Below are 26,924 nucleotides of genomic sequence, written 5' to 3'. Positions count from 1 at the left end.
GACGGTGTATATTTGGTAATATCAGCCCTTGCAAAATCTCTCAATTAAGTCAAGAGATCATGGGCCAATCTCCAATTGTAGACAAAAGTATGATTTAAACATTCAGATTAGAATGCAGCCGGTCTTGTAGTACAGCAGTAGTATCCCTGCCTCTGAGTCCGGAGGACCACGTTCAGATCCTACCTGCCCCAAGGGTGTGGTGGACCAGCTCTGAGCAGTTTGGTCAGATGGGTTGACTTTGGGTGCTATTTGAATGGAGGATGCTGGACACTCAGTAACCCCAGCTGGAGACCTGCCACACTCAGAAACATAGTCCTCATTGCAATTTGGCAGGTGGCGAGACATTGAGCTTGTGGGTTCCTGGTTAAGCAATGTTGGGGGTTCTAGCTGGGGCAGGACCTAGTCTCTGAGTAGGTGCTGGATCAGCCTGGGGTTGATTAGGAAGTTTTGGAGGCAAAGCAGTTAGAAGGGAGCTCGTTTAGCAGAAACAGGGATACAACAGGATAATTTTGAGGCACCAGGTAGCAATCCTGACCTGTTGACTTCCTTTTGGATAGACTGTTGGCTGATGGAGCATAGTCCACCTGGTGCTGTCCTTAAATGGCAAACGGGTGTCCCACGTATGGTCTTTAAATAAAACACTGGCCCCGGCAGCCCCTCATACCGAATGACCCAGTTCGGGCTGGTGCAATGCCCACTTCATGGTCAGCCTGGGGAGTGATTGTTGCTGCCATGGTAACAGCGGTAAAGGGGCTTGAAGTCAATTCTCCCATGATTGGTACACTTTCGAACAATCTCCCCCAAACACGAGGCTTAGAGATCTCCTGCAGGAATGGTGCATGGAAGTTACCAGCTTTTTGTGACAGCCCGAATATTAATCTGAGTAAGAAATGCATGAGACCAAAAGTGCCATTCATTTAACCTTTGTTGGAAAGCCAGCCCCTATAATGTTCATCCATTTTCTTACCCAGATGACTTGCTGTGGCTATATTTTATATATATTATAAGAGGTGCTAAAAATTCAGGATTAAAATCAGAAAATGCTGCATATATATATAGTTTTAATCTTGAATTTGCAGCACGTCTTATCTTTTAAACCTTATTTATGTTGGCTCATATAAGAACGTAAAAGAATCGGTAAGATCCAGTTAGTAGTCATTTCAACATGAGCCAGAAGGTCGAGTATTCAAACCCCACTCTCAGACATGAGCTCACAGCCTTGCCCTGCTGATGTAGTACCAAGGGGGTTGCTGCACTGCTGAACCGTTGAGGGAGACAGTAAACAAAGGCTGGTTTGGTTTCAGAGCACTACACAAGGGATTCCTTTGAGCAGAAAGAGGGCATTGGATAATTATATCCATTGGATAGAAATGGCACTAGATAATAGAACTGGTACAGACATGATGGGCTGAGTAACATCTATCTACACCATATTGACTCTGTGTCCTAGCTGCTACTTTTTCTTCAGTTATTTAAATATGTATTGTAACAAAATACAGTGAAAAGTGTTGCACCACTTACCGGTGCCATCTTAAAACAAAGAAAAATAAACCAAAACATAGGATATGCCAGAGGATGTGCTGGAGGCTGGTACAATGGCAACATTTAAGAGGCATTTGGATGGGTATATGAATAGGAAGGGTTTGGAGAGATATGGGCAGGGTGCTGACAGGTGGGACTAGATTGGGTTGGGATATCTGGTCGGCATGGACTGGTTGGACCGAAGGGTCTGTTTCCATGCTGTACATCACTATGACTCTATATAAAGGCAAAAAAAAATGAAGGAATAATGGAAGTGTCCAACTTCACAGTCCTTCTGGTTAAGTGCTCCATCATGGGCCATGGGCCTAGTGGCCAGGAATCAGTCCCCATGCAGCTGGACTGAGAGTTGCCACTCTTTGGCACCATCTCACTCCCATGACCTCCTTGCCGCTGCGAATCCTCACTGGAACTCACCAATGCAGATGCCACCAATGCTGCCAGGTACTGTGTCGCCCCAAACCCATCTCCACCGCTGCCATGTATCTGCTTTGGGCCCACTTCACCAATACAGCTGCTGCTGATGTCACTAGATTTTGTACTAGGCCCAAATTCACCCACGCTGATGCCTCCTGGAATCTGCACTGGATGCTGCCAGGAGCCTGAACTCTCCTCGGCACAGCAGCCATGTGTTGGTGCTAGGACTATCTCAATGATGCAGAAGTCACCAGGAAATCAAACCCATCCCCAATTCCACCACCACAAGTCCACGCTGCTGAGCCTACTGGAGTCCGCACTGCTGGGCCTACTGGAGTCCGCACTGCTGGGCCTACTGGATTCTGCACTGCTGGGCCCACTCGAGTCCACACTAATGGGCTACTGGATTCTGCACTGCTGGGCCTAGTGGAGTCCATGCTACTGGGCCTACTGGAGTCCACACTACTGGACCTACTGGATTCTGCACTGCTGGGCCTACTGGAGTCCACACTGCTGGGCCTACTGGAGTCCACACTGCTGGGCCTACTGGAGTCCATACAGTTGGACCTACTGGAGTCCACATTGCTGGGCCTACTGGACTCCATGCTGCTGGGCTTACTGGAGTCCACGCTGCTGGGCCTACTGGAGTCCACACTGCTGGGCCTACTGGAGTCCGCACTGCTGGGCTCACACACTACCGCTGATACCATTACCACAAGCGGGCTCTTCGCCACGAGGTAAGTAAAATAAAACAGAAGAGAAGAAAAATATTCTGAGAGAAGAGAGAAAAAGAAAAGAAATAAAAAGACAAGTGGACAAAGCAGATGAGCCCCAGACTCAGAACTCCTACTCCACCATCATCTAACCAGAAGTATGAATTAGTGTCACTGAAACGGATTATGTAATTATTATCACACTGTGATGTGTAGGGGTTGGCTGTGTTAAAATTCTCTGCTCCGTTTTCGACATTACAGCAGTCAGTATCCTTCAAAAGTATTTCACAGGGCGGTAAACATTGCTAACTGGAGAATCGGCAGTCATAAAAGGCAAACGCACGTCTGAAAGCCTCCCTTCCTCCCCTTTTCCTCAACTTGGACTGGAGCCTGTGAGGGTTGAGTTTCAGGTGTCCGCCTCCTCAAAGGCAGGAGACAGGAAGGTCACTTGCCGAGGGGCAGCTCAGCGATCAGAAATGGCAAGAAATGACAGCGAATGCAGCATGAATCTGTCACTGTGAGTAAAATGGGAACAGGGAGGGTGGTTATGTGGGGGAAGCAAGTCCAGTACACTGCTTTGCCTGGTTCCACGGGAATCATGCAAAACTTTCTGTTGACGAGCGTGTTCACGTAAATGTATATGTGATAGTGCCCTGCACTCCGAGAAAGCTAATACAAAGGCCTGCAGTCTACTTAGTTATTCAGTCGTCAGCTGGTGATTGGAACAGCAGGATTCCCTGACTAAGACGTCTATTGTATGTGCAATTTGATACACCTTGCACAGTCTTGAAGAAGTCAATGCAATCGAACAATTGCTCCTAGCTACCAGTTAAGCAGGAATTATAATCGGCTGCTGCAATTCTTGACGTTAGATCGATTAAGAACTAGCTACTGAGCTTCAGTCTCCTCATGCACAAGCAATCTGTAAATGCTGGATGATTGTTTCTGAGCTGCAGTGTCCTGTTACATTCAGCTGCTTTCGCTTCCTGCTCGTGTTTCTCGGGTATCGTCCATGTACAATTGCAACCATCTTCAATGTTTTACCAAATGATGTTTCTTCTGTCCAGGCCCCGTTCCCCTGACATATGGGCATGTGCAATTGGACCAGAAGTAGGCCCTTCAGCCCCGTGAGCCTGCTCTGCTATTCAAAAAAGATCATGGCTGCTCTGTTTGTGTTCCAAATCCAACATTCCATTCTTCGCCACTGCCCCCGATGACCTTTGATTCCTTTGCCTATCTTATAGAATCGTAGAGTCATACAGCACAGAAACAGACCCTTTAGTCCAACTCGTCCATGCCGACCAGATATCCTAAATAGATCTAGTCCCATTTACCAGCACTTGGCCCTTATCCCTCGAAACCCTTCCTATTCATATACCCATCCAGATGCCTCTTAAATGTTGTAATTGGACCAGCCTCCACCACTGCCTCTGGCAGCTCATTCCATACACGCACCATCCTTTGCATAAAAAAAAGTTGTCCCTTTGGTCCCTTTTTAATCTTTCCTTTCTCAATTTTAAGCTATGCCCTCTACTTTTGGACTCCTCTACTTTTGGAAGAAAGACCTTAATTGTTCATTCTATCCATTCCCCCTCATGATTTTATAAACCTCGATAAGGTCACCCCTCAGCCTCTGATGCTCCAGGGAAAACAGCCCTAGTCTATTCAGCCTCTCCCTAGAGCCCAAACTCTCCAATCCTGGCCACATCCTGGCAAATATTTTCTGTACCCTTTCAAGTTTCACAACATCTTTCCTCCAGCAGGAAGAGCAGATTGGAAAGCAATATTCCAAAAGGCAAAGAGTTCCAAAGACTTGTAACGCCCTTTATAAAATAAACCTTCACTTCTGTCTTAAGTGGATGATCCTTCATTTTAAAACCATAGATTTACGCACAAGAGAAAACATAATTTGCATATTATCCTTATCAAGACCATTCAGGGTCTTATTTGCTTTGATTGAGTCACATCTCATTTTTGTAAACTCCAGCTGAAACAAGCCCAACCTCTCACCATAAGGACATAAGATGTCGGAGCAGGCCATTGACTTCACTTTGCCATGGCTGAGTCATGGCTGATCGGATAATCCTCAACTCCACTTTCTAGTTTTTTTTCCCCATAACCCTTAATTCCCCTTACTGCTGAAAAACCCAAGCCTTCAATTTACTTTATGACCTAGGCTCTGTAACTCTTTATAATAAAGAATTCCCACTAATCTCTAAGAGAAGAAATCCATCCTCATGTTTTTCTTAAATAGACAAATCCATAATGTGAGATGATGCTCTCTGGTCCTACATTCTCCCACAAGGCGAACCTTTCCTTTTCCTGGCCCATCAACTCCCTGAAGAATCTTGTATTTTTCAAGATGGTTGCCTCTCAATCTTCTAAGTTGCAATAAGCATAGGACCAATCTATTCAACCTTTCCTCAAAAGACAGTCCCTCCCTATCTGATGTCAGTCCTGTGAGTATTCACCGGACTGCCTCCAATGACAGTATATTGTTCTTCAGATAAGGGGCCCAAAACTGTTCACAGTATTCCAGCTGTGGTCTGACTAGTGCCGTGTATCATTTTAGCAAAGCTTCCCTACCCCATTCCCTGTGAAATAAAGGCCAACATTCTTTTGCCTTCTGTGTTACCCACTCAACTTGGGTGCTGGCATTTTGTGATTTATGAAAATCCCTCTTTGCTGGAACTTTCTGCAATCTTTCTGTACTTAAATAATATTCAGCTCCTTTATTTTTCCTGCCAAAGCACATAACCTCATGTTTTCTTGCATTATGTTTCACCTCCATTTTAAACTCTTTATATCCTTCTGTAGACTCTGTAAAATACTCACTACTCGCCTTCCCAATGACTTTTGTGTCATCCACAACTTGCCTGTAATAAATTCACTTTCTTCATCCAGAACAATATCTCATCAGAGCTTAAACAGACTCAAAATATTAGCTCTGTTTCTTTCACCACAGATGCTGCCAGACCTGCTGAGTTTTCTCAGCATTCTCCATTTGATCCTTGCTTTTATGTTCATTTCCTCTCATTATGAAGGATAACGTCCCATCTGACATCCTCATTACGAGTTGTATGGAGGGGGAATGTGAAATGACTGAATTGAAAAGGCCACAGTTGACAAGTGTGGACTTGAGTAATCCTTGCAAAATTGGAACAAATGAGAATCAAGGAGAATATTCTCTGGTGATTGGAGTAATTCAGGGCAGCTAAGGTGGCTCAGTAGTTAGCACTACTGCTTGACGCTGCCAGGGACCTTGGTTCAAATCCAACGATAAGGGAACTGGCTGTGTAGTGTTTGCACATTCTCCCCATGTGAGTTGCTGCTAGGTGCTCTGGTTTGATCCCATATTCCAAAGGTGGGTAAGATAGATGGATTGGCCATGTTAAATTTCCCTGTAGTGTCCAGTGATGTTTAGGTTAGATGGATTAGCCATGGCCTTAGGGCTAAAAGGATCAAAAGGCACAGGAGAAAATGGAAATGGGGACTGAATTGGATGATCAGCCATGATTATATAGAATAGTGGAGAAGGCTCAAAGATTCAGAGATGTTTCCAGTGCAGAAAAAGCTATTTGGCCCATTGAGTCTGCATCAATATAACCATCACTAAAGGCAAGTCGATTCTAATTTCCCACACTTGTCCCACATCCTTGAATGTTATGACATTTGAAAAGCTCATCCAAATATATTTTAAAGGTTGTGAGGTTTCCAGCCTCTACTACCTTCCAAGGCAGTGGATTCCAGATTCCCACCGCCGGCTGAGTGAAAACGTTTTGTTCCCAAATCCCCTGCGAATCACCTGTCCCTCACCATAAAACTATGCCCTCTTGTGATTGACTCCACAACCAAGGGGAGCAGCGGCTATCTATTCATCCTTTCCATACCCCTTATAATCTTATACACCTCAATCATGTCCTCCTTTAGTCTTTTCTGCTCTAAAAATGACAATCCAAGTATATCTATTCTCTCCTTCTCGCTCAATTTCTCCATTTGAGTGAATATTCCGGTGAACCCTCTCTGTACCCCCTCTAGTGCTATCACATCCTTGCTGTAGTGAGGTGACCAGACCTGCACACAGTATTTTAGCTGTGACCTGATTAGCACTCTGTACAATTCCAATATTACCTCTTTGCTCGTATATTCTATGCCATAGCTGATGAAAATAAATATTCTGTATGCCTTCCTAACCATCCTACTCATGTGCTTTGCTGGCTTCAGGAATCTATGAATGCTTACCCCAAGTTCCCTCTGTTCCTCTGAGCTACCCTGTGTCCTGCCATTCATTAAATACTCCCTCATCTTTTTTTTCCTTCCAAAGTGGTTCACCTCGCACTTATCAGGATTAAATACCATCTGCCATTGTTCTGCCCATCTCACCAACCCATCTATATCTTCTTATAACCTATAATCATCTTACTTGTTAATAACCACTCGACCAATCTTGGTGTCATCTGATAACTTGTTTAGCAAGAGCCAAATGGCTTCATCGTGTTCCCATTTTCTGTGTTTGTGTTACTACAGCACTTTACAAGGCTTGGTGTTATGTTGCATTGACAATTCTCATTTGAATCTTCTTGAGATGTTTATTGAGTTAAAGATGCTTACATTAATTAAAGTTATAAATCACGCAACACCAGGTTACAGTCCGACTGGTTTATTTGGAAGTACTCGCTTTCAGAGTGCTGCTCCTTCATCAGGTGGTTGTGGAGTAAAAGATTGTAGGATACAGAATTTATAGCAAAAGTTTACAGTGTGATGTAACTGAAATTATATATTGAAAAAGACCTGGATTGTTCATTAAGTCTCTCAACCACCTTATTATGGAGCAGCACTCCGAAAGTTAGTGCTTCCAAATAAACCTGTTGGACTGTAACCTGGTGTTGTGTGATTTTTAACTGTACATCCTAGTCCAAAACCGGCACCTCCAAATCATTAAAAAAACTACTCTAAATCCAGGACTTTCTGAATTAGTATGTCCAATTAGCACACCTATTTGTGTGGAAAAATCTATATCTTGGCATTGTAGTGTGAATTTAGATTTTCATTTGGAGACTATGGAGTTATGGACTCCATCACAGACTTTGGAATCACAAAAATGCATGTGAGTTAAATAGGTGAGATGTTCAAGCAAACATTATTTAAATAAAAAACAAAAACAGAAATTGTTGGAAAATCTCAGAAGAGCTGGCAGCATCTATGGAGAGGAGTCAGAGTTAATGCTTCAGATCCCGAAACGTGCACTGATTTCTCTCCACAGATACTGCCAAGCCTCCTGACGTTTCCCAGCAATTTTGGTTTTTGCTTCTGATATCCAGCATCTGCAGTTCTTTCAGTTTTTTTATTTAAACGATTAGTGGGGCTGAATTATTCAAATGCAAACCACTTTTATAGCAGATGATTACTTGCAACTCTGCAAATTTTGGTACAGAATTTTGAAACAACTTTGATGAGTTATAAGAAGAATAAAACACACGTTGCTGCAGAAGTTACACTTCTTATTTTCAAAGGCAGTTGGTGATCACTTCTGTGGCTAAAATGGGATCACAGCTAATGTGACGTTAAAAGGCACTGATGAGCAACTTACAATGCACCAGTGCACATGGGATTTCTATGCATGTGAACCTAGCTCCTAGTTTCATGTACTCTGTAAAGATGATTTGGCCCAAGTTCACTTAATTATCTAGTTCTGTTGAAAAAGGATTGTTCTCTTCCACGCAACCTCCCAAAACTCACCATGATATTTCTGGATTAAATTTAGTAATCACTTAGAGTTGATATTGAAGTGACATAGACTGTGGTATATCCAAACATTAAGCTATCCCTCAGTCCTCTACATTGAATCCAGTTTATTCAGCCTCTCCTCATAGGACAACACACTCTTCACAGGAGCCAATCTACTCTTGGGGTGGCAGATTTAAAGCAGACATGAGGAGGAATTACTTCTCTCAAACTATAGAATTCATTAGCCCAGAATATGATGGATGCTTGGACACTGGATAAATTTAAGGAGGAAATAGACAGATTTTTAACTAATAATGGGATGAAGATATTGGGGAGTGGGCAAGAAAATGAAGTGAATGCATGATCGCATTAAGTTATAGAGCCGGCTCAATTGCCTACTCCTGCTGCTAGTACTTATGTTCAAAGACCAAGAGCATGTGCTTACATTTATGTCTTGAAATGATTCCTTGTGGCTACAAAGAGCAGAACCCGAAGAATAATAAATTGTTAGGTACTTCCTTAGCAGCATTCACTTCCCAACAGACATCCAGCCTCAGGCATGTCTGACACTGTTTGCACTTTGAAGTGAATGAACTGCTAAGCCTTGAGTAGTTCCTTTTAATTCATAAGACATTATGAATATTGCTTGCAAATATTTCAGTGTAGATTCGTACAGAGCCAGAGCAACACATCAAGGTTATAGTGGGCTTGGTACAAAAAAAGCCTTGACAACCACTGCAAGAGATGTGTTACTGATCTGATCCACACAGAGAATGTTCAATGCAGTTCCAGAATTTACTGCAGTTGTCCTCCTCATGCAACAAATTGGGAATGGAATAAATTCCTGATGGGAAAAGTCAAAAATCACACAATACCAGGTTATCGTCCAATAGGTTTAATTAGAAGCACCAGCTTAACCTGGTGTTGTGTGATTTTTAACTTTGTACACCCCAGTCCAACACCAGCATCTCCAAATCTTGATGTGAAAAATATGTGTCGGCGTCATGACTGGGAAAAATTAAGTTTTCTTTGCACAAAGCCGTCATCGGATCAACAGGCCAAATAGCCGTATTTTCCACTGTAACTGTGATATGATCCTATAATTCTAATGGCATGCAGTAAATAGAAAAACATGTAGAATTTGTATTATAAAATGAACATGATCATATTGAATAGCAGAGCAGACTCAAAGGCCAAATGGGAGACAGTGAGGACTGCTGATGCTGGAGATCAGAGTTGAAAGTGTGTTGCTGGAAAAGCACAGCAGGTCAGGCAGCATCCGAGGAGCAGCAGAATCAATATTTTAGGTTTAAGCCTTCATCAGGAATGAGGCTTGTGGAAGGCCAAATGGCCTACTCCTGCTCCTAGTCTCTATGAAAAGGTGAATAGTAAAACATTGTTGATGTCGACGTATAAAAGGGATGAGGTAATGGGAGAAATCGTTGGTGCCAAATGAGTGGTTTTTCTGCCTGCCAGTTGTCATTACTGTGCAGCCTGTGCTGTTTTAAGGCTCAGACCTTAGCTGCCTCAATGCATCAAGCAATGTGTGCCAAAACAATGCTTTTCTACCACAAATGGGGAGTGCTGGAAACTCAGTGAGCTCGGCAGTTATTGGTTCTACCAAAAAAAATGAAAGTTCAGAAAGATTTGGGGTCTTTTTTTTTAGGCTTGCTGATTAGCTTGGTACTTTTGGAACATCCAAGGATAAACCTCCCTGGTTTCTCTCAAAATTTTACAATCCAGTCTATTTTCTGCAGAGTGCATTAATTCACAATGAGTGCAAAACTGGTTGCCAATGTTTCATCTCTGATTTTGTATGTATTTTCAATTTTTACTTTTAACACTTAAACCTTTTGCTGTTTTATTGTTTAAGCAATAACTATGCAGTTTTCATGCAAAACCTCCATAGAAACTTGAGCATTAGAGTGTTTCTCTAACACAGTGTTCTGATTAGATTCCGTACAGTGTGGAAACAGGCCATTGGGCCCAACCAGTCCACACTAACCCTCTGAAGAGTAACCCATCCAGACCCATATCCCTCTGACTAAGGCACCTAGCACTATGGGCAATTTAGCATGGCCAATTCACCTGACCTGCACATCTTTGGACTGCGGGAGGAAACCAGAGCACCCACAGAAAACTTGCACAGACACGTGGAGAATGTGCAAACTCCACACAGCTGGAATCGAACCTGGGACCCTGGTGCTATGAGGCAGCAGTGCTAACCACTGAGCCACCATGCCACCTGTTCTGCTAGAATCATTTTTCCACTTATCTCTGCAGGAATTAGCATTCCTGGTTGACACTAGCCTCAGATACTAAACCTTTTCCTGTTTCCTGCCCTTTAGAACATTTCCCAGGTGTCACCTTTGTGCAGTGTGGTGCTGCATAGTTCTTGGGGCGGTTAAGAATTTATTTTGTGCTGACCGTAATTTTGAATAACCTAAGAATAAGGGCGAAGCCTTACAAGGCTGAGGTCAGGAAGTGCTTAGATAAATTTCTCAAAAATCTGCTAAAACTTTCAAAACACAGATTGGTTCATCTTTTTTAGACAAGAGCATTAACAGTATGGAACCAAAGATCTAATTGAATGACAGAACGGGACCAAGATTTTGAATGACATTGTCTGATGTCTCTAACTGCAATGTTACAAATGTCTCACATATCACTTTGATGTATTCAAGAGAACTGGTATGAAAGACAAAAAAAGGCTCCATGTGATGTTTCATTAATATTCACTTGAATTGTGGAGAAACAATGTTATGCATTATAAGAGAGAAAGTATTAATAATTTATGCACAGATGTTTAAAATCACTGGATGCAGTTTCTATATGGCTAGTGTTTTGCACAATCTTCCAATGGATTTACATTTCTTCACTTGGTGAAATCACTTCATCTTCCACTTCATGAGAATACCACACTACCCTTGCAGATAAACTTGTAAAAACCGTGAAACGTTTTCCAGGTTTATTGTGCTTAATTGAATTTAATGCTGTTATTTCATAACAAAAGGAATTGAGTATAGAAGCAAAGCGGTCCATCTGCAGCTGTACAGGGCCCTGGTGAGACCGCACCTGGAGTACTGTGTGCAGTTTTGGTCTCCAAATTTGAGGAAAGACATTCTGCCTATTGTGGGAGTGCAGGTTCATGAGGTCAATTCCCGGAATGGTGGGACTATCTTACACTGAAAGCTTGGAGCGACTGGGCGTGTATACCCTTGAGTTTAGAAGGCTGAGAGGGGATCTGATTGAAACGTATAAAATTATTAAAGGATTTGACACTCTGGAGGCAGGAAGCATGTTTCCGCTGTTGGGTGAGTCCCGAATCAGAGGACACTGTTTAAAAATAAAGGGTAGGCTACTTAGAACAGAGTTGAGGAGAAGCTTCTTCACCCAGAGAGTGGTGGGTGTATGGAATGCTCTGCCCCAGAAGGCAGTGGAAGCCTAGTCTCTGGATACTTTCAAAAAAGAGTTGGATAGAGCTCTTAAGGATAGTGGAATCAAGGGTTATGGGGATAAGGCAGGAACAGGATACTGATTGCGGATGATCAGCCATGATCATAATGAAAGGGGAGAATGACCTACTCCTGCACCTATTGTCTATTGTCTATTGTCTGTCTAAACATGTGTACAGTCTAAACTGTAAATGTCAATGAATATTGTTATGTTACTATAATCTACAGGCAGATGAAGTCGAAACAAGATGGTCCTGGGATTTATAATCTTACACTCTGCCTACACATTTTAAACTCTTCAAGGTCTTACTAGGTTTTCTGCTAAACATTGTTGAACGATATGATAACATTTTCAGCAAACTCTGCATCAGATTCCTCACAATGGTTATGTCTGTCATTCATACTATCATTCATTTTATATTATTTTCTTTTCCCAGGCTCACCTTGTAATTGTTCACTTATCTATTCATTTATCCATCAAATCTCTCAATCCATCCAAATCTTTCTGTATTTCATAGATCATGGAATCTCTCCAGTGAGGAAGCAGGCCATTCAGCCTATCAAGTCTACACTGACCCTCTGAAGAGGAGTCCACCCAAACCCACTCCTCCTATCCTGTTCCTGTAACCATGCATTTCCCATAGCTAATCCACCTCGCTTGAACATCCATGGATACTATGGTCAATTTAAAATGGTCAATCCACCGAACCGGCACATCTTTGGACTGACCTGTTTGGATGTTCTCTCTTCTTTCCTCTAGTTTTGTGTATCAAAACTAGGTTACTGTCCCCAAAACAAGACCACATTAGCAAATTATCTGCTTCATGTCTTTGAAAATTGGGCCACACATTTTAGGTTCAGTGTCAGTGACCACAGAAGGGACAAGACATACCAACCTTTCTTCTGAAACCACACTTCACCAATGAAAACTGAGTGTTCTGTGAGATTTGGCTTTTCAGATCCCACCGGGTTGCTATCTTGCTGGTAAATTGTCTGATGACATGACCAGTGGAGTGCCACAAGGATCGGTGCTGGGTCCTCTACTTTTTGTCATTTACTTAAATGACTTGGATGCGAGCATAAGAGGTACAGTTAGTAAGTTTGCAGATGACACCAAAATTGGAGGTGTGGTGGACAGCGAAGAAGGATACCTCAGATTACAACAGGATCTGGACCAGATGGGCCAATGGGCTGAGAAGTGACAGATGGAGTTTAATTCATATAAATGCGAGGTGCTGCATTTTGGGAAAGCAAATCTTAGCAGGACTTGTACACTTAATGGTAAGGTCCTAGGGAATGTTGCTGAACAAAGAGACCTTGGAGTGCAGGTTCCTAGCTCCTTGAAAGTGGAGTCGCAGGTAGATAGGATAGTGAAAAGGCGTTTGGTATACTTTCCTTTATTGGTCAGAGTATTGAGTACAGGAGTTGGGAGGACATGTTGCAGCTGTACAGGAGATTGGTTAGGCCACTGTTGAAATATTGCATGCAATCCTGGTCTCCTTCCTATTGGAAAGATGTTGTGAAACTTGCAAGGGTTCAGAAAAGATTTACAAGGATGTTTCCAGGGTTAGAGGATTTGTGCTATAGGGAGAGGCTGAACAGGTGAGGGCTTTTTTCCCTGGAGAGTCAGAGGCTGAGGGGTGACCTTATAGAGGTTTACAAAATTATGAGGGGCATGGATAGGATAAATAGACAAAGTCTTTTCCCTGGGGTTGTGGAGTCCAGAACTAGAGGGCATAGGTTTAAGGTGAGAGGGGAAAGATATAAAAGAGACTTGAGAGGCAACTTTTTCACACAGAGGGTGGTACGTATATGGAATGAGCTACCATAGAAATGGTGGAGGCTGGTACAATTGCAACATTTAAAAGGCATTTGGATGGGTATATGAATAGGAAGGGTTTGGAGGGATATGGGCTGGGTGCTGGCAGGTGGGACTAGATTGGGTTGGGATATCTGGTCAGCATGGACAGGTTGGACTGAAGGGTCTGTTTCCATGCTTGTACATCTCTATGACTCTATGACTCTAATTCATTCAGACTCTTTGGTATGTATCAGGCTGAATGTGTTTTAAATACAGTTGGAAAGAAGCTGCTTGAACTCCTGGGCCTCAAGAAAGGGAGTGATATTTGTGCAATTCATAGTCACACAGTAGATGGTATTCTAGGTCTTAAGCCTGATTTGGCTCCTCATATACCTGTATTTCAGGTGGTAGGAAATTGTGGGTGGACTTGAATCACCAATTATAACCGATTGGCTAGCGATAAATCAAATTAAACTCAGTCATTCTGCACACATCATTCGAGCAAGAGGTCATGTAGAAATAATTCACATCAGAAGGAAAGAACTGACATTTATCAAGCACCTTTATCCTCAGGATGCTCTAAAGTATCTTATAGTCAATAAAACATTTTTGAAATGGAGTCAGATTAGATTAGATTCCCTACAGTGCGGAAACAGGCCCTTCAGCCCAACAAGTCCACACCAACCCTCTGAAGAGTAACCCACCCAGACCCATTTCCCTCTTACTAATGTACCTAGTACTATGGGCAATTTATCATAGCCAATTCACCTGACTGGCACATCTTTGGACTGTGGGAGGAAACCGGAGCACCCGGAGGAAACCCATGCAGACACAGGGAGAATGTGCAAACTCCACACAGACAGTCACCTAGTGCTGTGAGGCAGCAGTGCTATCCATTGAGCCACTGTGCCGCCCCCGAGTCACTGCTGCAATGTTGGACAGCCATTCTCAGTGGGGGTCATTTGGCCGCTGTAGGGGCCCTGGCACATTTGAAAGGGTCAACAGACTGAAAACTGTGAGAAGGGGAGCCCCAAGGGTTTATGGGGGTCCTGGGAACTGAACCAATGAAATACCCAAGCCCAACCTAATTTGGAGCCCAATATCATGAAACCTACAGAAAAGCACCAAGCTCAAGGATTGCATTAGGCCTGATAGATGTTTAATTTCGTACAGTTTATTTTTAAGTTTTGTCCAGTATGTCAGAATGTTCAAGTTTTCTTGGTGTTCAATAATAAATGATTTTCTGTCTGTCTGTTCGTGTTGTATCCCTGATTGAAAGTGGGGCCCTGGAACCTGAGAAGAGCTCCTAGAGGGGTCCATGGTCAAAAAGCAATTAAGAATCATTGATGTAGGGGATATGGCACCCAATTTGTGTACAGCAAGCTCCCATATAAATGGCAATGTGATAATGATGAGATATGGTTTTATCAGTGAAATGAATTAATTGTTAAATAATGGCCCAGACACTGGGGATACTCCCCTGCTCATCTCCAGTTGTGCTATGGGAGATTGATGCAGGACCTCTCCTTGATTATGTCCATCTGAGTTGGAGAATGAGCCATTAACTTAAAGTGTCATCTGAAAGGAGACACCTCTCGACATGCCGCCCTCAGCACTGAACTGTTAGCCTGGCTTTTTAAAAACATTATTCAAAGGATGTGGGATTGTAGGGATTTATTCCCAGTCCCTAATATTCCCAGTCCCTACATGCCCTAATGAAGGTGATGATAAAACGCCTTCTTGTCCACTGCACTCCTTCTGCTGTAGGTATGTCCCCAATTCTCTAAAGAAGGAGTTTCAGGATTTTGACACAGTGACAATGAGGAAATGGTGATATATTTCCAAGTCACGATGGTGAATGGCTTGGAGGGGAACCTGCAGGTAGTGTGTTCCTATGCAGCTGCTGCCCTTGTCCTTCTAGATGGTGATGGTTGTGGGTTTGGAAGCTGCTGTCTAAGGATCTTTTGAATTCCTGCAGTGGATCTATGATACACACTGCTGCAACTGAACGTTGGTGATGAAGGAAGTGATCATTTGTGGATGTGGTGACATTCAAGTGGGCTGCTTTGTCCTGATGGTATTGAGGTTCTTGCATGTTGTTGGAGCTGCATCCGTCCAGGCAAGGCGTATTTCATCACACCCCTGAATTGCACCTTGTCGATACTGGATAGCCTTTGAAGAGTCAAAAGCAAAGAACATCTTAAACACCCTTTATGGTACTGACTCCTCCAATGGAGTCTCTAACTACTAGGAACACCCTGACAGCACAATGGCATATCTCGTAGGTTTTTGTGAGCTGCATTCCCAGGGGAAAGGAAAGCATGGAGCTCCATTGACTTGCTAAGTCACTATTGAATTTCAATGGGCTCAGGAATATTGGTTGTCAATTGGTTCATTAATTAACAATGCCTGTGGCAGACAGGGAATCCTACATTCACCCCTTCCATCCTGCAGCTTCTTTCTTCTTCTTTGCTGCCTCTGGGAGATTGATGCAGGACCTCTCCCTGATTAATTCAGCCCAGTCTCCATGGTTCCCACTATGATGGTCTCTATAGTTCTCACTATGACAGTCTCCATGGTCCCCACCATGCCAGTCTCCATGGTTCCACTATGATGGTCTGCATTAAATCCAGGCTCTCACCTTTCATTTGAAGTTGTTCTTTCCCCCTGCATTATCCATTTTCTGAGCCTCTACCCCTCTCATCTCCCAGAAGCACTGAAAAGAGGAGCAGGAGTAGTCTATTAGGCCCTTCAAGATTACTTCACCATTCAATATGATCAGAACTGACCATCCAACTCACTGAGAACACCTTTTCTGCGTTTACTTTGTCTAGTTCTATTAGAGTTGTATTAGTTTCTATAGAATCCTTCCCTCATTTTTATAAACTCCATAGAATATAGTCCAGAATAATCTAGTCTTTCTCCATAAGTCATTTTGGCCATCTCTTTCTCTCTCTCTGTTGTTCTTTCACTGTAGAGGAGATTTTCTCTTCCTACATGCCTGCATACCAAAAGGGTTAACTATACATTAAATAAAAGGACTTAGACTGCATGGAGTGATTATGTAACAAATGTAATCAGCTCCATTATGTTGTAATATATGTTATATGATGCATAGTGATGTTCATTGAAGCAGAATAAATACCACATCAATTTAGTAAACAATATAGCGCTTGCCAGAGGGAGGGAGTCACTACAGAGAGAGGAAGTCTGTTTTACACGAAACATATTATAACAAGAATATTTGGTTCTGCATCATCAGGAACTGTTCCTTTTTTCACATCTCTTTTGGACTGCAATCATTCTAAGAGGCATCATGAAAATTACGGCACAAGCTGTTCCACAAATCACATTGGTGTTGTTATTACACCTCTTCCCACCCTACCTCCTGCATTACACCTCTTCCCACCCCACCTCCTGCATACCTGGATTACATCTCTTCCCACCCCACCTCCTGCATACCTGGATTACACCTCTTCCCACCCCACCTCCTGCAAAAATGCCATCCCGTATTCCCAATTCCTCCGCCTCCACCATATCTGCTCCCAGGAGGACTAGTTCCATCACAGAACACACCAGATGGCCTCCTTCTTTAGAGACCGCAATTTCCCTTCCCACGTGATTAAAGATGCCCTCCAACGCATCTCGTCCACATCCCACACCTCCGCCCTCAGACCCCACCCCTCCAACCGTAACAAGGACAGAACGCCCCTGGTGCTCACCTTCCACCATACTAACCTTCGCATAAACCAAATCATCCACCGACATTTCCGCCACTTCCAAACAGACCCGACCACCAGGGATATATTTCCCTCCCCACCCTTTTCCACCTTCCGCAAAGACCGTTCCCTCCGTGACTACCTGGTCAGGTCCATGCCCCCCCTACAACCCACCCTCCCATCCTGGCACCTTCACCTGCCACTGCAGGAATTGTAATACCTGCGCCCACACCTCCTCCCTCACCTCCATCCAAGGCCCTAAAGGAGCCTTCCACATCCATCAAAGTTTTACCTGCACATCCACCAATATCATTTATTGTACCCATTGCTCCCGATGCGGTCTCCTCTACATTGGGGAGAATGGACGCCTCCTAGCAGAGCGCTTTAGGGAACATCTCTGGGACACTCACACCAATCAACCACACCGCCCTGTAGCACAACATTTCAACTCTACCTCCCACTCTGCCGAGGACATGGAGGTCCTGGGCCTCCTTCACCGCCGCTCCCTCACCACCAGATGCCTGGAGAAAGAACGCCTCATCTTCCGACTCGGAACACTTCAACCCCAGGGCGTCAGTGTGGACTTCAACAGTTTCCTCATTTCCCCTTCCCCCACCTCACCCTAGTTCCAAACTTCCAGCTCAGCACTATCCCCATGACTTGTCCTACCTGCCTATCTTCTTTTCCACCTATCCACTCCACCCCCTCCCCCCTCGACCTATCACCTTCATCCCCTCCCCCACTCACCTATTGTACTCTATGCTACTTTCTCCCCACCCCCACCCTCCTCTCACTTATCTCTCCACACTTCAGGCTCTCTGCCTGTATTCCTGATGAAGGGCTTTTGCCCGAAACGTCGACTTTACTGCTCCTCAGATGCTGCCTGAACTGCTGTGCTCTTCCAGCACCACTAATCCGGAATCTGGTTTCCAGCATCTGCAGTCATTGTTTTTACCTTGTTATTCGCTGTTCAACTGCAATTAAGGAAAGGGAAATATAAAATAAAGTCAGGAAATGCTCGGGATACTCAGCAGGTCAGGCAGTGTAGGGAGAAATAGAGTTGAACATTTTAGGTTGATGGTCTGATGAAAGAATCCTGACCAAAATCTGAACACTCCCAGCATTTTTCTGTATTGATTTCAACAAGGTCTCCCTGCCCTAGCCTGATTGCCTTTCTGGGATGGGCTATGTCCTCAGCCAATTCCACAGTTTGAACACTTCTGCCAACAACTTTCAGGAAATGAACTACAAACTGGGTGACTGCTTTGCAGAACATACAAATTCTATCCGCAAAAAGGCCCTGAGCTTCCAGTTACCTTCCACTTTAACACATCACCCTGTTCCCTGGCCAACACCTCTATTTTGGGCTTGCTGCAGTGCTCCAGTGAAGCTTAGCACAAGTTGGAAGAACAGCATCTCATTTTCCGCTTGGAAACCCTGCAATAATATTCGGGTCTGAGAAACTTCTCCCATGTGGTTACCCTAATCTTGTACCGAAGATGGCACCATAAGTGGCGACTTATAATCTTTCCACTGTACTCATTTGAGTACACGTGACAATAAAGCTAATTCAATTCAACTCAACCCCCTTACACCAGACCTTGACATCACATGGACTGCAATGACAAATAACCCATTGTCAGCCATCAATGGCCCCCATTAGCAGCTAGCCATTCATTTTCCCGACTGACCATTACCCATGTCTTTGTCTGCTCAACTGCTTTTCTCTCTCTCTTTAGGCTCCATCTCCACCCATTGTTTGTTCCACCCCCTATCCCCACCCCATCATCAGCATAGAAACTAACCCTTTCCTAGCTACCATCAATTCTGAAGTCGGGTCACTGGACCCAAAACATTAACTCTGCTTTCTCCCCACGGATGCTGCCAGATCTGCTGAGTTTTTTTGAGCATGTTCTATTTCCGTCATAGATTTAAGACAATTGGGAAAAGAATCAGTGGGCACAGAAAGAGAATTTTGAGTAAGATAGGAAGTTGATATTGGCAGAGCAGGCTCGAAAGGCCTTATTCCTTGTTTGTACGATTGTATCCGAATTCAATGCCTGATGGGCCAGTTAAAGTAGATTTAATAAAAAGAACTTGGATGTATGTATTCAAAAAGGCAACATTCCCAGGGCTTTGGGAAAGAGAATAGAATCAGAAATCCAAGAATGCAGGAAAGATCCCAGATCACGAACCCACTCAAGTCGACCTACAACACAGACTACGTTGAGAGTCAATATATCATTTCAAATGCATGTCCCTTTAATCTTTTGCTATAAATTCTGTGTCTTATGGTCCTGCTTCACAACCACCTGAAGAAGGAGCAGTGCTCCGAAAGCTAGTGTGCTTCCAACTACACCTGTTGAACTATAACCTGGTGTTGTGTGATTTTTAACTTTGTCCACCCCATGCCAAAACCGGCTTCTCTAAATCAGAATAGAATAGAAGAGAATATCCTTTTATTGTCACATGGACTCCATTGTAGGTGTACAGTGAAAAGCTTTTACAATGTCTGCCTTCTTATGGCGACATGAAGTCATAGAGTCATAGAGATGTACAGCATGGAAATAGACCCTTCAGTCCAACTTGTACATGCTGACCAGATATCCTAAATTAATCCAGTCACATTTGCCAGCACTTGGCCCATATCCCTCTAAAGCCTTCCTAATCATATACCCATCCAGAGGCCTTTTAAGTGTTGTAATTGTAAAACTCTCCACCACTCCCCCTGCAGCTCATTCCACACACACACTAGCCTCATATTTCCCTTTAAAATTTTTCCCCTCTCACCTTAAACCTATGCCTCCAGTTTTGGACTCTCCCTACCCAGAGAAAAGATCTTGTCTATTTACCCTATCTATGCCTCTCATGATTTTATAAACCTCTATAAGGTCACCCTTCAGCCCCCAGGGAAAATGCCCCAGCCTATTCAACCTCTCCCTATAGCTCAAATCCTCCAACCCTGGCAACATCCTGTAAACCTTTTCCGAATCCTTTCAAATTTCACACCATCCTTCCTATAAGAGGGAGACGAGAATTGCATGCAATATTCCAATAATGACCTAACCACTGCCCTGTAAACCATGATCAAAATCTCGGGTTTGATACACCAGTCCTCAAATACACTTGCCATCAGTTGGCTGGTTTGCTCTATTTTTGTGTAAAATTCTATGTCAAGCTCAGTTGCATGACATGTGTCTCTTTAGTGCTAGGTATTCTGTTTTGGTTCCAAACTGTTTTTGCGGCCATACACGTGCACACATCCTTGTGGTATGGCCAAGATTTGGGGAGGTTGTCATTGCAGGGGCTGTGAAGGCTTGCTGGATTTCTGTATGTTCTATAGTTTACAACCAGCTTAAAGTCTTTTGTTCTCAACAGAAGGGACTTGTACCAGATCACTTGGGCCAGTGTGTTAAAATCCAAGGGGCTACACAGTTGGCACGAACAATACTTTGTACTGAAGAAGAGCATCTGGTGCCCTCTCCTCTGATTAATCAGTTCCCCATTGTAGCAAATTTCCTGATGTATGGTCTTTTTTTTAAATCCAGAGGTGCTGGATGTTTGGCCTTATATTCAAGGCTGAGACGTACAGATTTTTTAATCAGGAAGGGAATCAAGGGTAATAGGATAAAGAAAGGAAAGTGGACATGGGGAATTTCAGATCAGCCATGATCTCATTGAACAGTGCAGCAGACTTGATGGGCTGAATGGCTGATTTCTTATGATTTTGTATTCCGTTCCCTGTTGCAATTAAGCCCCCATATTCCTAATTCCTTGCCGTACTGTCACACAAGCGTTTTGTTTTATTTTAATACTAACCTTCACCTCAGCAATACCTTGCTATTCCTCCCACCCAAGTGGACTGTGTCACACTTGAATTGAATTGAATTGAATTGAATTTATTGTCATGTGTACCGAGGCACAGTGAAAAGTTTTGTCTTGTGAGCAACACAGGCAGATCACAGAGTTAAGTAGCATAGATAAGTGAATAATAGATAAACAGCAGCAAAAACAAAAACACAGGTACAGGGGATTTTAAGAGTTTGTGAGTCCATTCAGTATTCTAACAACAGTAGAATAGGGTAGAAACTGTTGCGAAACTGGCTGGTGCGTGTGTTCAGGCTTCTGTACCTTCTCCCTGATGGTAGAGGTTTTCCCATGTGAGATTCCATCTGTCCAAAATTTAAGTTTGATAAATTTGGCATTTTAAACAAAAATAGCTGCCTGTTTAATTGTAGAGAGTTTGACACTTTCACTTGCCGGACAACATCTGAATCAGGAAGGGAACCAAGGGTTATGGGGAAAGGACAAGAAAATGGACATGAGGATTATCAGATCAGCCATGATCTCATTGAAGAGCGGAACAGACTTGATGGGCTGAATGGCCAATTTCTTATGGTTTTGTACAAACTTGTGTGCTGGTAAATCCCCAGGGACGTTCAGGTCTGAATGGGACATTGAAAGCACAATTTGTCTTTGCAACACGAGGTGGCTGATTATCACACAAAGCACAATTGGATTGGATTTTTTTTAAAACATCCATTTTGAAGGAGCTTCATGGGCAGGTGAACTACAACAGTGGTCATATGACCAGAAGCTCTGAGGCTGGCATTACATTGCACCAATGGACTAATGGTGCGAGTGAGAGTAGGTACACGAGCAAAGAAGAAGGAAACACAAGAAAGATTATTTAAATAAAGAAATCTCCGGTTGCTAGGCTACTGACAGTCCTGTTCTATGAACAGCGTGACCGGCTGTCTGGCTCCTGTGTGTGTGTGTAGCATCTCCTGGTAAAAGGCTCCACTGCTTTAATGGTCAGCCCAGCTCCAGCAGGGTAGTAGGAAAGGGAGGCAGGTAGACTCGCTCTGCTGCTCCCTCTCTGCTGATGGATCCCGAAATGGATGCTGGAATCCTCAAGTGGTTCACAGGGAACGAGGCAGAGGTGAAGGTAGGAGAGTTAAATGTTCAGCAAGGGATGAAATGACTGTGCTGCAGAGCCACATTTCCACTGCAAGCTGATATTGGCCTGTTGTGGGAAAGGATTGAGGCAGCCCAAGTGTGTGTTGTTTTTAATTGATTTGGTGCGAAATCTGAGTGTACATTTGAGGAAGGAAATTCTGAATTGTGTAAGCATGCTGCCTGCAATGAAGACCGGGATTGAAAGGTCCGTTGATATTATTTTTATTCCCCTCCTCCTCCTCCTCCTCCTCCAGTATCTCCGTGACAGCCCAAGACCTGCTGCTGTAGTCACAGACTGGAATTGCTGCTCCTGCGGCGGTATTAAAAATTCTCGCCGAGATTCCTGTTTCAGAGGCAAAATACAAGCGGTCTCCCCTTCGCAGTCTGGAAGTCCAACTCTATTTATAACGGCTGCAGTTGCTAAATCTGCCTCCAATCTAATGCATTTCCTCTCGCAGAAACACCTCAAATTCATGAACTGTTTGTATTTCAGGGACACGTAAGGGATATGTACTGTATTCCAAAATGTTGTCTGTGTTCCAGCCAATTTTATCCCAGCAGCACAATACTCAGGCTCTGCTGTGAGTTTGAGAGAGCAAGGTCGGACACTGTTGGTCTCTTGTACAGCAGAAAAATTCTGTTTTGATCCCTGCTGTCGGCCAGTGAACTAACATCCTCTTTATGATCTGTGTTACACACACATAAAAGCAAATACTAGCGAGGGATAACTTGCAGGAAACGAGTAATAAATGTCACTGGCTGCCTATTGGCAGCACTTGTGCATATAAAAAACAAAAACAAAACACATTCAGTCGATTAATAATTTCCTTTATTTCCTATTTTGTATGTTGTCTCCTTTCTGTGCTATTCCTATCCAAGAGAGTAGATGGGGATTCATACATTAATATGGTTGGAGCTGTTAGGAAACCAGGCACAGCAAGAGAAAAAAATAACATTTGCAGAGCTGGTGAAATAATAGTGGTTTGGCTCGGTGACTACCTGCAGCAGATGTATTCATCAATGTCCAGACATCAAGGGACACAAGACCCAGCTGAAGCTTGGCCACTTTTTCATCTGAATAAAGGTTTACTTGTTCTCCCACCTACCAATCAGGTCGTGGAGAAGTGGTTATGGTAATGTTCCCTCTGACTTTCCTTCTCTCTTTTGGATATTACTGGGATAAGGTGGATGTTAGGAATGGCTCCTGGCTCCCTCAGGTATCAGCCATGACTCAGCAGGTTGCGCCCGGATCTTTGAGTCACAAGGCTCTGTGTTTGGCTCCCACTCTGAGTTGAAGTACAGGTGTCCCGTGCTGACAGTCGGTGCGATGCTGAGGGATTGCCGAACTGTCGGAGGTGAATGCTGTCATTCAGAGGAAATCTTAAACCACTTCCTTACTTGAAAGCTGTGATGGCATTATTGTGAGGAAGACCCAGGAGTTATCCTCAATATCCCTCCCAATCGACATGTGTTAGAGAAAACAAAACACAGATTATCCAGGCAGTGTCATTTTGTTGTCCGTGGCAGTTTGCTAATTCCCTGCAGCAGTTGTCACATGACAGCAGTCACTTTGTTTGACTAACTCATGGAAAATGGGTGATGCTGGCTGGCCTAGCATTTACTGCCCATTCCATGTTACCCTTGAGAAGATTGTGGTGAATTGCCACCATGACCTGCTACAAGAGTGCTTCCTTGGCTGTTAACCACTTTCAGAAAACCCATCAGTGCAAGGCTCAGTAGCAGTCTCTCTGACTAAGTCCTGAGGAACAAAACTGGGTCTGCGACAGGTCCTGAGGTAACGACAAAAATGGAGAAAACATGAACACGCTCGATGTCAGCTTTACCAATCTACTTATCGCAGATGTGTCCATCCTTGACAGAATTGGTCGGATTGATCACCGCACAGTTAATATAGAGAAAAAGCTTGCCCTCACAGTGAGGATATCCTCCATTGCATTGTGTGCACTACCCACTGAGCTAAATAGGATGGATGGTGCTGGAAAAGCACAGCAGGTCAGGCAGCATCCAAGGAGCAGGAGAATCGAGCCCTTCATCAGGAATGTGGAGGGGTTTATGCCCGAAACATCGACTCTCCTTCTCCTCGGATGTTGCCTGACCTGCTGTGCTTTTCCAGTGCCACTCTTTTCGATTCTGATTCTCCAGCATCTGTAGTCCTCACTTTCTCCTAAATAGTGCACATATCGAACAAATCTAGCAACTCATTGCTGGACATCCACGAGATGCTGTGGTCTGTCAGCAGCAACTGTACTCCCAACACTACCTGTAATCTGGTGGACAGTATATTCCCCCATTCTGCTATTGTCATGAAGCTGGAGGGTTAGTTCTGGTTTAATGAAGATTACAGGAAGACGAGCCTGGAGCATCAACAGGCAAACCTAAAACTGAGGTGTCAACCTGATGTAGCAACAGTGCTGGACTACTTGCATGCCAAATAGCATAAGTAGCATACAATTGACAGGACTAAGCAATCCCACGTCAAACAGGTCAGATTTCTATTCTATCACCATCCAATTGAGAATGGTGATGGGCAATTAAATAACAAAAACAAGGAGGAGGTTCCATTAGTTACACCATCTTCAACAGTGGGTCGCCCAGCAAATTGATGCAAAAATGAGGTGACACATTTGTATCGATCTTCAGCCAGGAGTGCTAAGTGGATGATCTATCTCAGGCTCCTCCTCAAATACCAGTCATCAACCATTCTGTGTGATATTAAGAAACAGCTGGAGGCATTGGATGCTGCGACGACTAGGGGGTTCTGACAACATTGCGGCAGTAGTACTGAAGATTTGTAGTTCAGAACTAGCCTGTTCCTGAACAAGCTGTTCCAGTGCAGCCACAGCTCTCTTGCAATGCCGAGGTATGTCCCACAAAAAAAAAAGAACAAAGCCTTTCTGACCAATTTCCATCCCATCATTCTACTGTCAACTCTAGTTAAGTGATGGAAAGGGTCACCAGCAGTGCTATCTTCAGCACATGCTTCGAAATAATTTGCTTTCCAATGCATGATTTGGGTCCAGGCTGACCTCATAACAATCATGGTCCAAACATGGACTAAAGAGCCGAATGTCAGAGACAAAGGGAAAACTGACTGTTAGTTGAAGTCATATTGAGCATGCAAAATGAAGGTTGTGCTTTTGGAGACAAATCTCTTCAATCCCAGAGCATCTTTGCAAGAGCACTTCAGGGTAATGTCCTAGGCCCAACCAACTTCAATTGCTTCCTCAATTACATTTCCCCTGTCACTGGACGGAGGTCGGTATGTCTGCTGATAATTGTTGTTGTGACTGAGGCTGAGGAGTGCATGGGTCACAACACGAAATAAAAATAGATTTCCCCCCTATGAGATCACCAGTTAAATACCTTATTTAGCTGAGGTTTTGAATAAAATGATCAAACGACTAGCTTTTTAAATAAGCACAATTATTGGATCATTACCACAAAATTTATTCAATGACATTGCACTAATTGTTAACATGCATAGTCAGTATTATAGGAATATGAATTGTATCTGTCTAAGTATTGCCAAAATATATTCTTCAGGAAAAGAGGAAGAAAGCATTTGTTTTTTGCAGAGATTGGATTACTGGGGGAGAAATAGCCAAATCCTGTAGTCAAATGTCTAAAATGTAAAATAAGGGACCCTTGTAATGCAATGGTAGTGTCCCTACTTCTGAGACAGGAGACCTGGGTTCAAATCCCATCTATACCGGCAGTGTTAAGTAACATCTCTGAGCATATTGATTAGAAAATATGTAAACTAATTATGAGTCTGTTGTTATAATGTTTAGGTATGTCTGCTCAAGTCATTAATCATGCATAATTTGTCTAAAATCTTTGCAGATATCATTTGCTTAGGAAATACAATGACACAATGCTCCTTCGATCACTCTTTCAGGAGAACAAATAGCTTTCAACCTGAATTCAATATTCAAGGGTGGCATGGTGGCTCAGTGATTAGCACTGCAACAGCAGTCCCTCACAACAGCAGGGACTCTGGTTTGCTTCCAGCTTCAGGCAACTGTGTGGAGTTTGCACATTCTCCCTGTGTCTGTGTGGGTTTCTTCTGGGTGCTCCAGTTTCCTCCCACAGTCCAAAGATGTGCCGGACAACTGAATTGACCATGCTAAATTGCACATTGTGTTAAGTGTTAAGTCAGAGGGAAATGAGTCTGGGTTGGTTACTCTTCGGAGGGTTGGTGTGGACTTGTTGGGCCAAAAGGCCTGTTTCCAAACTGTAGGGAATCTAATCTAAAATGGTTTTACTTTTCAGAAGTAGGAGAGATAAACTGGGCAGCCTGTTTTGGACCAGATCAGAGCAGACTCCCTCAACATATTTTCAGAAGGTAGCCAAGAGCCTGATTTTTCAAGGCAGATGTGAAGTGCCTGTTTCAGATGCAATGCAATTGATCAAACTACTCCATGTGAAGCAAAACACAATTTATTTAAACACTAAAATTAAATACAATCAAAGAAAGAGGAATTTAGAATAACTTAACTCTATTGGAAATCTTAACAGAATAATAGATGCAGTAACTAATATTAATTAACTGTTGCAATGCAGTAACATCCCA

General features: G+C 43.4%; 1 protein-coding gene across 7 annotated transcripts in view; it reads left to right on the top strand.

The window, feature by feature from the left end:
• Positions 1-26,924, top strand: part of wdr17 (WD repeat domain 17) — a 253,003-nt gene that overhangs the window by 65,350 nt on the left and 160,729 nt on the right. For 2 of the 7 annotated variants that reach the window (XR_006313775.2, XM_043704690.2), the window contains exon 1: positions 22,181-22,319. The exons of 3 other annotated variants lie outside the window; for them this stretch is intronic. Coding sequence is in view for 3 of the 4 variants with exons in the window: in XM_043704690.2 (XP_043560625.2) it covers positions 22,257-22,319 (63 nt within the window). In the remaining variant the exon portion in view is untranslated. Of the gene's footprint in view, positions 1-3,018; positions 3,187-22,180; positions 22,320-26,924 lie in introns of those variants that run through there. 2 more of the 7 variants (XM_087973808.1, XM_043704704.2) reach the window with 2 other exon arrangements.

The sequence above is a fragment of the Chiloscyllium plagiosum genome, unplaced genomic scaffold (genome assembly GCF_037043375.1).
Source record: "Chiloscyllium plagiosum isolate Xiang-an unplaced genomic scaffold, Cpla_swu_hap1 HiC_scaffold_2, whole genome shotgun sequence".
Taxonomy (NCBI): Eukaryota; Metazoa; Chordata; class Chondrichthyes; order Orectolobiformes; family Hemiscylliidae; genus Chiloscyllium; species Chiloscyllium plagiosum.
Note: the sequence above shows the minus strand (reverse complement) of the source record. Positions and strands in the feature narration are given on the sequence as shown.